This window comes from Manacus candei, unplaced genomic scaffold (genome assembly GCF_025592945.1).
Source record: "Manacus candei isolate 608988 ecotype Guabito, Panama unplaced genomic scaffold, ASM2559294v1 h1tg000028l, whole genome shotgun sequence".
Lineage (NCBI taxonomy): Eukaryota > Metazoa > Chordata > Aves > Passeriformes > Pipridae > Manacus > Manacus candei.
In genome coordinates, this window is record NW_026138076.1 from 8,722,545 (window position 1) to 8,736,254 (window position 13,710).

The window sequence follows — 13,710 nt, forward strand, 5'->3', positions numbered from 1 at the left end:
TCCAATAACACATTTGGCTGTGTAGGTGAAAAAGCCTAAAAGAGCTTCCCAGGCCTCAGTGGCACATCACTTAAGGACCATCTCCTTCCAGCTCTGTCTTATCTGTCCTCACTTAGGTATACTCTATCTGTGGGTAAATTCTGTGGATATGCTTCCACCCAATGGTCATGTAATGTACATGACCAGAAGAACTAACATGAGGGAAAACTCCAGTGATCATGCTCAGGGAGTCCTCTGACGCCAGCAGTTGGTGGGTGGAAACAACAATGCTGACTAGCAAGCTGCAGGATAGCTGTGAATAGCCTTCATATTTTTAAAATGTTATTTTGTCGTAAAAAGCATTATCTCATATTCCACTAGATGCAGACAAACCTTATAAAAGTTGGATAGAGAAAGAAATAATAAAGAAAGAATAAAGAAGAATCTATAGATCATTGATTGTTTCAAACTTCCCCGATCAAGAAAGAGACATTACAGCCTTTATGGGTCAAATCTCTGTGGAACACACTAGGGACTGGAACATGAACCTGCTGCCCAGGCAGCTATGGTGCTTAACAGTCCTCTGGGACCTGGGCACCCAGAACAAAGGGGTTTGGTGTCAGGGAAACCCTCACATGCAGAAAGCCTCACATATGCAACTATTACTGTGCCAACAATTTTAAGCACCATGCATGTGAAATGCATGAGCTCATTAGTCTTACCTACTTAATACCAGTATATTGGTATCAAGAGAGTAAAGCATCATATGCTACATGCATTACCATTTATACCTTTTCCAGCCACCTAAATTTTTAACCTGAAATGTTTGAGTATTTATCATCTCTGAATGAACTACTGATCAAGGCATTCTGAATGCCATAAAAGCAAGCATATTTTCTTCCTCCTCCAAACCAAAAGTAGGTTTGGGTGATGCTTTCTCTAAAGCAAGCTATAAAATGACTAAAGATAGGGCTTTATCTTGGTCTCCAGTTCAACAGCATAGAGGAAGTATTTAAATGTAAATCATTGCAGTCGGTGCTTTCCACCACATAAAACACATAATCGACCCAAATCAGATAACTTTGAAAGAACACATCAAAACGTCATGTGTGATTTTACTGATGTGTCAGTTTTTTCTTAATTTTAATTATTGGATGGATCATTTTTTTGTTTGTGAAATGTATTTCTGTACCATAAGTCTCTGCCATTTTTAAGCCTCTCTTTAAGATACAAGAGTTTTTTGAACCCAAGACTCCACTAAGAAATTAGATCTTAAAATTATATCAAATTAGGGTCAAATCCTGCAAACTTTACTCAGGCATAAACTCCTTAATTACGCATGTAGTCTCTTTGACGTCAATAAGATTACTCACTTGAGTAGGGTTTGCAGGATCTGGCCCACTGTGACTCAACTAATACTGCACCATAGTTAGGTATAAAGTGAGATAGAAAATGTAGTTTCAAGAAATATTTTGTTCACTGGGAAACAAACAAAAATAATTGCAGACTTTTAAAATCATATAAAACTTGCATTATTTGGCATACAACCCTTACCATATTAGGGCAAGACCTACTGCAGCCAAAGAACCAAAGCAAGTAAACTGAAGTTACAAACTAGAATTAATTACAAGTTTAGGGACTGCAAGCAACACAAAAGTACTATGCGATTAAAATTACTTCCTCTTATGCTCTCACTTTAGAAATGGAGAACTTTAACATAAGAAAAGTTGATTAATAAATTATGTTATTGTTTTATTTTATGTGATTGTGAAGTTGTATGCTATCTCCACCTAGAGGTCTAAAGCTTTAATATCATTTTGAATTCTGTCATGTTTGACTAAAAAAAAAAAAATCAAGAAAAAAAAGACATGCCCATATTACAAAATATTTAAGCATTATTTTAGAGACCGTGATTTGCCGTGTGACTTCATGATAATCTCTTTCTCCATCTTGACTGTTCTGTATGGTACAGAATAACAGTGATACAGTAACTCCAATAAATCTTTAAGATCCAATAAGGCATTTAAAGAAACTGCTGTTTTAATGGTGAAATAAAGCATGAATTCACAAACTGTTTAAGGACAAAAGACTAGGCTTTTATGGTCCCTAAACTACATTCTACTGCATTTGCTCAGAAAACTGTGTAATACTGCATTCAAACAGCTAAGAAAGATTTTTTCATTACGTTACGACATACTATACTTTTATAAGCTCTCACACAAGCTTATTCTTAACAGATTGGAACATACGTGTTTGCACTGAACAACAAAACTAAATATCCTCTCACCTTGTTGGTAGCCACACCAATAAAACGAGAAGAACCAACTGCATCTCGGAGAGTGTCAGTTTCCTCTTCATCGCCGCTCTTTGCAAAACCTAACGGTGCAAGAAAAACACAAACCCACTCTCAACGACAGTCTCCGCCAAGCAGTGCTTTCAACTTAACTGGAGGAAAAATATGTCACTTCACTGGAGAAACCACTGAAATTCCGCAGCACTTTTCACTACTAGCAACTTATTGTATCTCCATCTTTCCCAACGATCCTGCTCTGTGCAAAGAGGCAACGTATGATCAGAAGTGGCATGTGAGCCGGCGCATCAGATGCTTTCCTGTTCCGTGATGTGAAAGCCCCAAGACGAAGAGGAACAAAAAATAAAAAACGTATGTATGGGAGGACGGGGGTTTAACCACCCCTCGCCTCACTACGGCACACCGCAGCCGGGGGGGCGGGCGGGAGGCAGAGTCATGCCATTCGCCGGGGCTCGGTGCGGGGACCGCGGGCGAGCCGCCCTCGCCGCCGCCGAGCGCCCGGAACGTTTGACAGCTGCTCGGCAAAGCACCGGCGGCCGCCGGCGCCGCGGGCGGCAGTGGAGGGGGGCGCGGGGCGGCGGCGGGGGGCAGCCCCCGCAGACCGACAAGTTGCGGACAGCAGCGGAGCCCCGCCGCGGGCAGGCGCTGCCGGCGGCGGGCGGGAACGCCCGGGGACCCTACCTGGGAGCTGCGGGCGGCCGGGACGGGGAGGGAGGGGGCAGAGGGAGGGAGGGCAGGAAAGCGCCGCCGGCGAGCGGGGCAGACGGCGCGGGAGGCGGGGAGCGCGGGGCGGCGGCGGCGAGCGCGGCCGGGACCGAGCGCGGCCGGGACCGAGCACCTTCCGAGCGGCGGGCGCGCGCCCGCGTGCCTGCGCGCGGCTGTGCGCGGAGGCGGGGGGGGGCGGCGGGAGCGGGGCTGCCCCGCGGGGCGCGGCGGGGGCGGCGCGGGCCGCGCCCACGGCGGAGCACAGCGAGCCCACGGCGGAGCACAGCGAGCCCACGGCAGAGCCCACCGCCCCCGCGGCAGGGCGGGGGGCAGAGAAGATGCAAGTCACCCTGACGAGCCGCGGCTCCGGCCCCGGGGGCTCCCGCGGCCTCTCAGCCCGCGCGGAGCGGGCGGGCGCGACAACGTCGCCGGTGCGCGAACGAGGAACGGGGCGGAAAGCTCTCCCCAGAACGATACAAGACATTTTCCGTGGCCCTCTCTCCTCAGCCTTTTAATAGCCCCTTGTCAAGTGCGTGTGTGACAGGGCACAACCCCGGCAGCCGCCCGGCGCTCCCCGGTGCGCGGCGGGAGCGGGGAGCCGCCAGCCTCGGCTCCCACCCCGCTCCCCGGCTGCCTCATTAACATTCCCTTCCCCACTTGCCCATTGGCACAGTCTAATTGAAATGCAGAGAGAAGAAAAGTCTGTCATTTAAAGTGAGCTCAGGATGCAGACAGACAAGGAAACAAACCTCGTTTTTTTTCCCCTCCTCAGATTGCATTACTTTCTGTTGTATTCTCTTTTAAAGTACGTTGCCCTCCTTTCGTATATGCAGTCTGCTAGTAACTGGGCTGCTGCTAGGGTTCATTCCCATTGATTTCAGGTTTTCCTGAGCAAGTAGAACAGGACAGGCTTGATAATTAAAGATAAGGGTTTATATTTAGTGTATCCTCATTTTGCATTGTTAACTCGGAAATAATTAAATAATGCTGGCAGTAGTGTTTCAGCTTTTTATTTCTTTTTAAACCATTCCCCATCTATCTCCTCTTCTTTCACTGTCTTAACTGCCCAAAGCGCCAGTCTCAGTTATCCTCTCTTTATGTCACTGGCCTACCTACTTATTGCATTTTGACTGAAGTTGTTTTGATGAGATTTGCTTCTGAATCAACAACAGTTCCAAAATGAACATGTGAAATTGGATGCACAGACACTGGGGGGGAGATAGGAAAAGAAGAAATAAAAATTTCTTCAGTTACCTATAGAATCAACTACTAAAAATTGGAGGATTCTTTTTCCTGCTCCTCTCTGTGCTGTTTTACATTTGTTTTCTGCTTCCCAATTATTGAAGCTTGCAACTGGAGGTGTCCTTGTTTTCCTTCTCCTTTAGTGGCTTAATGACTCTACAACAGAGCATGAGAAACAAAAGAAGGAAGAAAAGCTCTTGGGCTGTCAAGACAATTTGTTACTTCCAACTTTGAGGTATTTCATAACTAGCAGTAAGACTGGGAAGAGAAAGGGAATGAACTGAATGGCTTTGTTTTAAAATAACCAGTAAAACGACAGCCCAAACTGTGGGAAGTGACACAGATAAAGACACAAGTGCAGAAACTGAAATCTGAAGAACACTCATTCAGCAGCTAACTAACCCTGGTTGTGTCTAAAGTACAAGGCCCTCCTCTTTCCCTGTCCAGATGTGAAATGTGCTCTGTTCGTTGTCAGTTGAGCATCAATGGTCAATCTAAAGTCTTCTTTGGATCTTTCTGTAAGTTCCGTGTATTAGGAATTAACAACTGATATTAAATGCAGAATCAACCCTCACAGTAAAGAAAACTAGTTTAAATTACTTGTCCTAAGTAAGGGTGGCTTCACAAATATTAAAATGCAGGAAAAAAAAACACTAAAAGTGAAGAATCTTCATGATTTACTCTTATTGGAAATACACTATTTAATCAAAGAAGAATATTTTTTCCTTGGTTATTTATTGCATTCCTTTCCAAAAACACACTTCCAGTAATTGTAATACTGAAACTATAATCTAATTTTCATATGTGAGTTGCATCAAAAAGTAGAAAAACACTGTCATTAAGGAAAGCAGTTACAGTGGCTCCATGTTGCTGTGATAGCATATTGTCATTCTTCAAAGGCCACATGGGGTAGGTATGTATTTATAATGAGCTTATGTTCACAGCCTTCCCCAAGAAAAATGTACTGGGTTTTAGGCTCTAATCACAATTATTACCTGTGATGTTCTTTGAGATTTACCATAGCTTCATGCACTGAAGTCATACTTCAGATTTGAAACTTGAAAATAACTTCTCATTCCCATTTTAGACAAGTTGGACAGCCCTATGGGGCATCCCAAATCACAGGAAAACTGAGTACAGAGACACACAGAGACTACTGTGGCAGTGTGAGAAATCAGAGGCAATGTAATTACTAACAGAGAGAAGGTTTTTATGCTAGTCCTACATGCTTATAACTTGTGCTGCTGAAGAACTGGAAAGCATTTGGGGAGAAAAGTGTGGTAGTGGTGAGGTTTTATTGTTTTTTGGGGTTACATGCAAGCATGGCTCACAAATACTAGATGTGTTAGCTCTCGTCAGTTAGAAACAGTGTGCTTTGGTCCTCTCAGGTGCACAGTCAACAGGGAACCTTCCCTTCTGCATTAATATTCGTGGTGTGATATTGAATGCTGTCATTCACTACTGAATTTCAATTAGCTCTAAGTGATTTGCGGCATCCAACACATCACTAGGGTTTGTGAGACGCTTCTGAGTCCTGATGCAAGTGCCCTGGAAGGTAGAGAATCATGCCCTTGGTTTGAATAGGACTTGAAATAGTCCACTGGAGGCAGTATATTTGCTGAAATATAGAAATAGAATTCAATTCTTATTTTAATATTTAAAAAATCTTAAAAACAAACAAAGGATTTTACAATCCTATTATTCCTCCTTGCCAAGGATCTCAAAACTGTGCACAGGCTGATAAATGATGTTACCAATTCTTTTGTGAGATTTGAAAGACTTCAGATGTGAGCACAAATTGAATAGCAGGGTAGGTATGTGACATTTTATAAGCACTTCTTACCGTTTAGAGGTAATAGAAACACAAGAGAGGTTAAGCCCAGACTAGTCATTATCCAGACTGCAGAACACCAGATTGAATGCTTCCTTTGAAATAGTGCTTAAAGGAATCCTTTGTATGAAAAAGTTATACCATTTTTCAGGCAAAATAAATTACTCAAAACCAAATACCTTCAATTTGTAGCCACTAGGGAGGTGACAGTAATCATTTTCTGTCATGGACATAATCAAGCAATGCAAAACAGAACTTAACACACAATGCTGATCTGGGGTACATTCTGCAGTATAACAGTTACAGACAAAATTTTTGTCAGATTGAGGTAATCATCATTTACTTTGTACTGCCTGAGAATAATCCCCACCCTTATATCTAGGCCAGCAGCACTCTGAGCTGTAAGGATATAAACAATAGTCACTGGAGTTCAATGAAGTGATGTATATGTGTGAAAATTACAGAATCACTGGATACTCTGAGTTGTAATGGACCCACAAGGATCATTGAGTCCAACTCTTTAGTGAATGGCCCACACAGGGATCAAACCCCTGTTTGACTTTGGTGTTATTAGCATCATGCTCTAAACAACTGAGCTAATTTCAGCATCAAAATCGAATTGATAGATCAGAAATTTTTGTATGTGATATAGCAGTGGATTTTTTTAGTAAAAATTATGCTTTTTATATTTCTTATCACTAATAACACATAAAACATATCTTGATATGATATTATTTTTAATAGACTGTTTTATTTATCCTTTTAAAATTTCTATTTATGTTAATTAGTTAAACATCCGTGCATAAATGCAAGTGTTTGAGATATGTATCCAAGATATAATTTCTGTGCAATTTTAAACATGTATATTATTTTATTTTGTTTCTGTAAATAATGACAAAACAAAACATTGAAGGGGGGAATTAGTTTTGACCAAGTCAGTCCCTAGACTGATTCATCATGCAGGTACATGAACGTTAATCTGAGCAAAAAGAAGGGAAAAGCTGGCTCTTTTCAGGAGCAGCTCCAAATTATGTCCCAAAGAATGATGATGGAAATCAGATTTCTGTAAGAAAAGACTCAGGTCTCCAAAACTCTTCCAGTCACTGACTTTATGCAAGACTGCACCCCAAATTCCTCAGGTGAAATTATTTTGAAATGTGCCATTCAACAGTAGATGCTAGTATAATAAACAAGAATGCAAGAAAAATCTTACAGCTTTATGCAGTAATCTCTGTTGTAAGTGCCTGAGCAACTTTTAATCTTCAGAGTTTTCCATCTGACTGTGACACTCATGGATTGGGAAGAGCTGCTGTGTTTGTTCAAAAGCTCTAGCTATCATACAGACTTCCTGACTGAAGAACAAAAGTAAGGGGCCAGTGCCAGCTTTATTTCAACTGCGTGTAATCAGCTTGAAGTTACTTTCCAATGTGCACTGGGAAGTTCAGCAGAACAGGAAATTGAAAAGAGCTTTCCCACCTTAAATACTGATGAATGTTTTTTCTTTCCCAGGACTATACTTCTCCCAGATTTGAACCTTAAATACCACGTGAGGATTTTTAGTTTTCTCCAAATGCACTGAGATCTAAAGAAAAAGTGAGCAGAGACTCTTTGCTGTTAGTAGTAGTGAGAATTACATCATCCTTTTAGAGTAGATCTTCCTTCATGGGACAAATGTAAGGCAAGCAGCAGAGGACAATCCAACACGTGCACTGGCTGTGACAGGAGAGCTCAGATGAATAGAACTGGCTAATAGCTCTTGTTCTGGGTGAGAGGAAGAGGAGATCTGCTTTCGTAAAAACAACAGTTTCCTTCAACTGTAAATTCCTGTTTTCTGTTTTATATCTCTGAGGAGACCACATATCACAATAGGCTAAAAGTGACTTTACAGCAAAATGAAACCTTTGCTTGGGTAGATAAGACAGAATGCAGAAAATGCAAATATATATTAAAATGTTTCATAAATATAATCACATTTGTGTTACTTGTACAAAAACAATGTATTTTATCTTTCAGCTGTTCACTTAAATATTCCTTGGACTCTGAAGACATTTTTGATGTAAAGCAACACAGATTCGTGATGTTTCATGTTTCAAGTGTCCAGTTTGGGGGAAGTAGAGCTTGTTTCTTACAGGGATAGAAATATACTTAATTTCTAAAAAGCAGCATTACAACATGGAACTACATTGAGATTTATTTTGTTTGAATATATTTTGAAGTTCAAAACAAAATCCCCTTCTATTACTACAATGAGATTGATATTTAGAGAAAGTTTTACAAACATAGGGCCATTTATGGTCAACCCTTTTTCCAGGAATACAAAGAAAGGTGAGACACTAGGCTTCTACCATTTTGTGTTGCCCACAAAATTGCCAAGTGCCACTTGAAGTCGGCAAATATGAGGAATCATTTGTCAATGGTTGTCTTTCCTTCTGCAAAAGTCTCATCTCCCCTTGTCACTAGCTAATACCAGCCATCCTTAATAATGTTCGATGCGCACAAATTTATCAATGACCAATGGATTTGCCTAAACCTCGAATTCCAAGAGGATGTGCTTCTGCATATCTTTTTCTCCCACCATAATGCAGCCTATAGGCAGATGACACAATTGAACAGTGGTATTTCTATGTTTAAAATATTTAATTAATTAGTTAAATTCGGCTTTTGGGGATTCAGCAACATGAAAGATCAGTAAAAACGAGCAGAAAGTTAAATGGAGTATAGTATGACAAACAAAGGAATTAATGATGGATGAACTTTTCAGATAAACTTGTTCAAAATATACTGGTTTTCGTGAACAAGCACAAGTCACTTTAGAACAAAAAGCACAATGTAGACTTTCAGACTGCCTGAAAAGTGCTGAAATTTGCAGGTCTGGCAGTGACAGGTTTTGAGCAGAAAAAAATTGTGGGGTTTTTATTCCTACTAGGAGGGCATTTAAATTTTTACTTTAAAAAATGGATGCTTTTCTAAATTCCTGATAAAAAAATTCCAGCCTTTGGCCTCGTTTCAGTGCTACTTAAAAGAATGACCAGAATTCAGTTAGCAGTCTGTTCAATAACTTCTCCTAGTCAGGAAAGCTTTCGTTGCTGATCCAAGATTACCTTATCTTGGGTGGCAAAAAGTCTGTATTTTAAAAATTATTCTGCCTCCCAGGACTTCAAAGAGTTTCCTCCTGTCTGTGACTAATGTTAGCTAAAACAACACACAAAGGTATTCTTCTATCACTAACAACAAATAATCAGAAGACAGTTCTAATATGAAATGTCTTGCCTAGTTTCAACAAGAACAAGAAAAAAATCACATCGCTCCATACTTGAGTCAACTACAGCTACAAATATAGCTACTTCTATAAAGTCTAGGTAGCAAAATTTAGGAGGAAGACTGTTGTTCTATGTCCTATGGTTTTTAGAAAAATACATAAACCATATAATTGCTTAGAAGCGTAACGGTAGTCTATAGCAGTTCACACATATTTTGCAAAAGCTGGGAGTTATTATAAATATATCTGGGTTAATTAACTGCCATTATAGTATTTTTATGCATTTAAAAGGAGAAGTAGCTTTTTGGCACACTGCAAATGACATATTATTCAGGATGACAAATCATAGTAAAGTCAATGGCATAAAAAATGGCATAAGCTGCTGGATTTTAGTGCCTGCTCCATGTATTGCTGTTTCCTAAATTGCCCCTTGCTGCTCCAAGAGATAGAGAGATCAGGGAACTCCCAAGCTGGGAGAATGAGAACCACCCCAGCTCCTGAGCAGCTGGTTAGACACATTCTCAGCCAGCTCTGCTGGAGGAGGTTGAAGTACCCAATGATTGCTCCTGGCACAAACCTAAGTTGGCATTATGAACCCTTCCTTCACTCTTCCATGCTTTAGTGCAAGAGATCTTTATGTGAAAGTTCTCCATCTCATCTCTACTCACTTCCATATGTGCAAATGCCAAATACAGCCCTGGGCCATAGAAAAAGCTTCAGACTTTGGTCACTCTCAGTCCAGCCCCATTCTATTGCTTTGAGAATGCCCTAGGCTAAAATAAATAAATAACCAGATAAATGGATGACAGCTGGTATTAACAGTCCTGGTTTGCTTTCCTCTCCTTTCAAGTAATGAATCACTAGTGAAAGAGTGAGGGAGGGAATCCAAAGAGAATCCAAAACATGCTTTCTCTTTCATATGTGAGTCTGCAGTAGCCATCCATGCTCCAAAAGGGGAGAAAACTGGGCTGCATTTTAATATTCATTTTCACAAAGCTGAGTCAGAACTGCCTGTAAGCGCAAAGGGATTTTTAAGGAAAAACAGAACTGCCCTCACATCTCACTAGTGTAGTGAGAATGTATAAATAGTTGCACATGGCAGATAGTTTGTGTCAACACGGTATTACATTTGTGAGCATCTAGGTAGCAACTGCTGGACACAAGAGAGCATTTGCTAGCAAAATATTATGCTATTGCCTACAAAGTGCTGTGTTACCCAAAACCTCTGCAAGGTGCTGTTCAAATCTACCACACAGAAAGGGTTGCCCAGGGTAAGAGTTTATTAAACATCGCCAAGATTATTTGAGAAGAGAGAACTTGTTATGTTCTAATTGTGGTACCTGGCTTTATGCTGTGAGCTTTTCTGATGGTCTCTACTGTCTAAGAACCTGGACAGGTCCTCACCTTGGCCTGGCCAGTCCCTGGCATGGGTGGACAAAAATACATGCCAAATTTTGGGAACACAGCGATAGACCTCTCTTCCCTGATTAAATTTCCCTCTTTCCTCCACACAATTTTCTCACTTTGCCATCTGACTTCAGAGGCTTGATCTGGTGCACTGCAAGTCCCTTTTTTCCTGGAAGCCCTGAGAAATGCTGTGGGTGCATGAGGACAGATTCTTCCCAGGGGAGTGCATCTGATGAAGGAAGCTTTTAGCTAACCTAAAATTGCCAGTGTATCAAAAAGCTGGCATGAGCATGGCCAGAAGTCACAAACACACTTGGGAGCTGGGGCAAGATTCTCCCCAGTGCTGACTCTCCCTAAAAGCCTGAATTTGTTGACATAAACACCAGAGGAAGGGGGACAGTGATCTGAGATGCAAGACACTGGAGAGACACGAAGGAAGAAAGTCTATTTTTAATCTAATTTGCCAAGTCACAAATCTCCAGCTTTCAACTCCACACATCTCACAGAATTCCCACTCCTCTCTTTTGCTTCCCATTTACCACAGGTAACAGTTCACCAGGAACCTCATATCATGATATTTTTGACTGTGTGTTTTTTTGAATTATGTATTTAGCCAGCAGGATTACTTCCACAAAAAATTGTAGATGGCTGTTACAATTCCCAACCACAGTTTGTCTTCAAGGAAAAAAATTGTAGCTGAATGGAGTCTTATTTAAATTTTGAAATTTTAAAAGACTACAGAGGCCTCTGCATAACGACCTTTCTACTGGTGTGAACCTAAAGCCTAGGTTATTATTAAAATAAGTAGCTAACTAGGACATCAGTCTACCAAAACCCACCAACAAGTTATTTTCAAGAAACTAAAGAAAACAGGTGAAATAGTCTTTGGCAGACTTGTAACTTTTACATATTTTCACTGGAGTAGTCTGGATTGCAGTGAACATATTTCTTCCCTGGTTTTATGTCACTCAATCCAGTCTCTCATGAGTACATTTAGGAAATTATAGATATTAAATAATTTCTTTCTGCACAGTGGCAGGTCTATCTTTAATTCAGGTATAAACACAACATTTCCTCAAAATCATTCTTATCCTGCATTAAAAAAAAAAAAAAAAAAAAAAAAAAAAAATCAGATGGATCAAGCTATACAAAGAGACCATAAAAAAATTTTATTTAAATACATGTCTCTTACCTAAGTGTCTTTCTTCTTTAGAGTGATTTTCTTCTCAGCTTCCTGCATTTTCTACCACCCTGTTACATTTTAAGAAAGAAATTACAGGCTTCAAGCTTCTCCTCTGTTACACCATAAAAACTTTGGAAAAATTACTATTTCAAAGTTATTTCTTTTAATTTTGTGTACATTATTTTAAATGTAAAATGAGTCTTTGCTGTTCCATCACTTAAACTGAAAAAATATTTTAGCAATGAAGAATTTTTTACTTCACTAATACACCAGCAGTGTTGAGAACATGTCTCAAAAAGTGTGAAAAGTACTTGTAAAGCTGTGTAACTCTCCTCAAATGACACAACAGCATTTTATGTGACTGAAAATGAAAGAGTATGTATGAGGTTGATCCTGAATACTATTCCAACACCATATTTAAACAAACTCTGCTTGTTTGCAATTTTCATTACTTTATGTGTTTTTTTAGTTCAGTTCTGTCATAAATGCACTTTGTAAAACATTAATCTTAATTGTATGCAACCAACTGAATGTTGTTGTATCTTTCCTCAAGTTTTTATGTATCTCTGCATTCCAGTCAACTGGTTACCCAAGTTGTGTAAAACCCCCAACCAACGCTCTTGACTCCCACAGGGCCCATAATTCTTTCCAAGGCTTTTCACTTCAGAGACTCGTTTGAAGGTGAGTCCTTTGGATATATTTCACAGAATAATGGCAGGGACTAGCACATTATTCCACTCAAATACCTGTGCTTGAGTGAGAGCATCCCTGTACTGCAGTTATTTGGCAGAGAAATGTGAAGAAGCTTTGAAGTAGCTCAGATTCTGTTAACAGTGTAGAATTTGGCAATATGAGTGACAAAAATCACCTGATAACATTGGTGCTTTTGAGATGGCAGGGTGAACACTTGATGATCAGTAACTCCATGGCTCTAGTGTTTTTAAATCAGGTTTGTCTGCAGGTTGCTCTATACTAGATGTATCAGGATGAGTCCCCCTAAAACCTTTATGATTTTCATACAGTTTTTATGAAACATATTTAAAATCCAAAGTTCTGCCTATACTCCAAAATGTCCTTCCTGTACCTGTGATCTGATGGACTATGTAGAGGAAAATTAATATATTATTAACTGAAAAATTGGAATTTTTTACATGTATTGAGTTTGGAATAATCCTGAAGTATTATAAGATCATGGAAGGACTATTAGCATAATATATTTATACAAGGACAATGTATATTTAATCAGTACTTAATGGTGATATAATAATAGGTTTCTCATAGAGAATGACAAAATGATTTTCATCTTCCTGAATTAATATTCTTGCAGAATACTGAAGACCATTTTTATACTTCACTCACATGCAGAAAGAAGTCTTTTTCTGAGCAAGTAAGGAAACCTCTAAAACAAATCAAAGATGTGGACACTGAGCACAGAAGACTAATTAACTTAAGGCAAGTAACCCAGGAAAATGAATGCTGAATTCGGGGTAGTTCAAAGACTTCAAGGATAATAGTTTAAAATGAAGCATTTATGGCCTTGAATAGTTAAGACCTTGTGAATTACTGTATTCTATTCAGAAGGCATGAAACATTAAAGGTGAGAGGAATAGAAATAAGTCTGTATGTACAAAGTGATGGGAAGGAGAAAGGAAGAGCTCTCACGGAAGATTCCTCAAGATCCTCGAAGTCTACTCAGGAGATAGTGACCACTACAACTGCGCTATGAACAGGGGCATGGATGCAGGGAGGTTGTCGAAGGGACATGTGCAGGGGATTCAGGCATGCTGGATTCC

General features: G+C 40.1%; 1 protein-coding gene and 1 long non-coding RNA gene across 2 annotated transcripts in view; one reads left to right on the forward strand and one right to left on the reverse strand.

The window, feature by feature from the left end:
* The window catches only part of GABRA2 (gamma-aminobutyric acid type A receptor subunit alpha2), a 62,380-nt gene extending 59,324 nt beyond the window's left edge, over positions 1–3,056 (reverse strand). The window contains exons 1-2 of the mRNA XM_051790054.1: positions 2,972–3,056; positions 2,267–2,355 (exon numbers count right to left, since the gene is read on the reverse strand). Of these exons, the coding sequence (XP_051646014.1) occupies positions 2,267–2,337 (71 nt within the window). The 5' untranslated portion in view covers positions 2,338–2,355; positions 2,972–3,056. The remainder of the gene's footprint in view (positions 1–2,266; positions 2,356–2,971) is intronic.
* LOC127472228 (uncharacterized) overlaps positions 2,338–13,710 on the forward strand; it is a 49,584-nt gene continuing 38,211 nt past the window's right edge. Inside the window, exon 1 of the long non-coding RNA XR_007904917.1 lies at positions 2,338–2,641. This is a non-coding gene — a long non-coding RNA (uncharacterized LOC127472228). The remainder of the gene's footprint in view (positions 2,642–13,710) is intronic.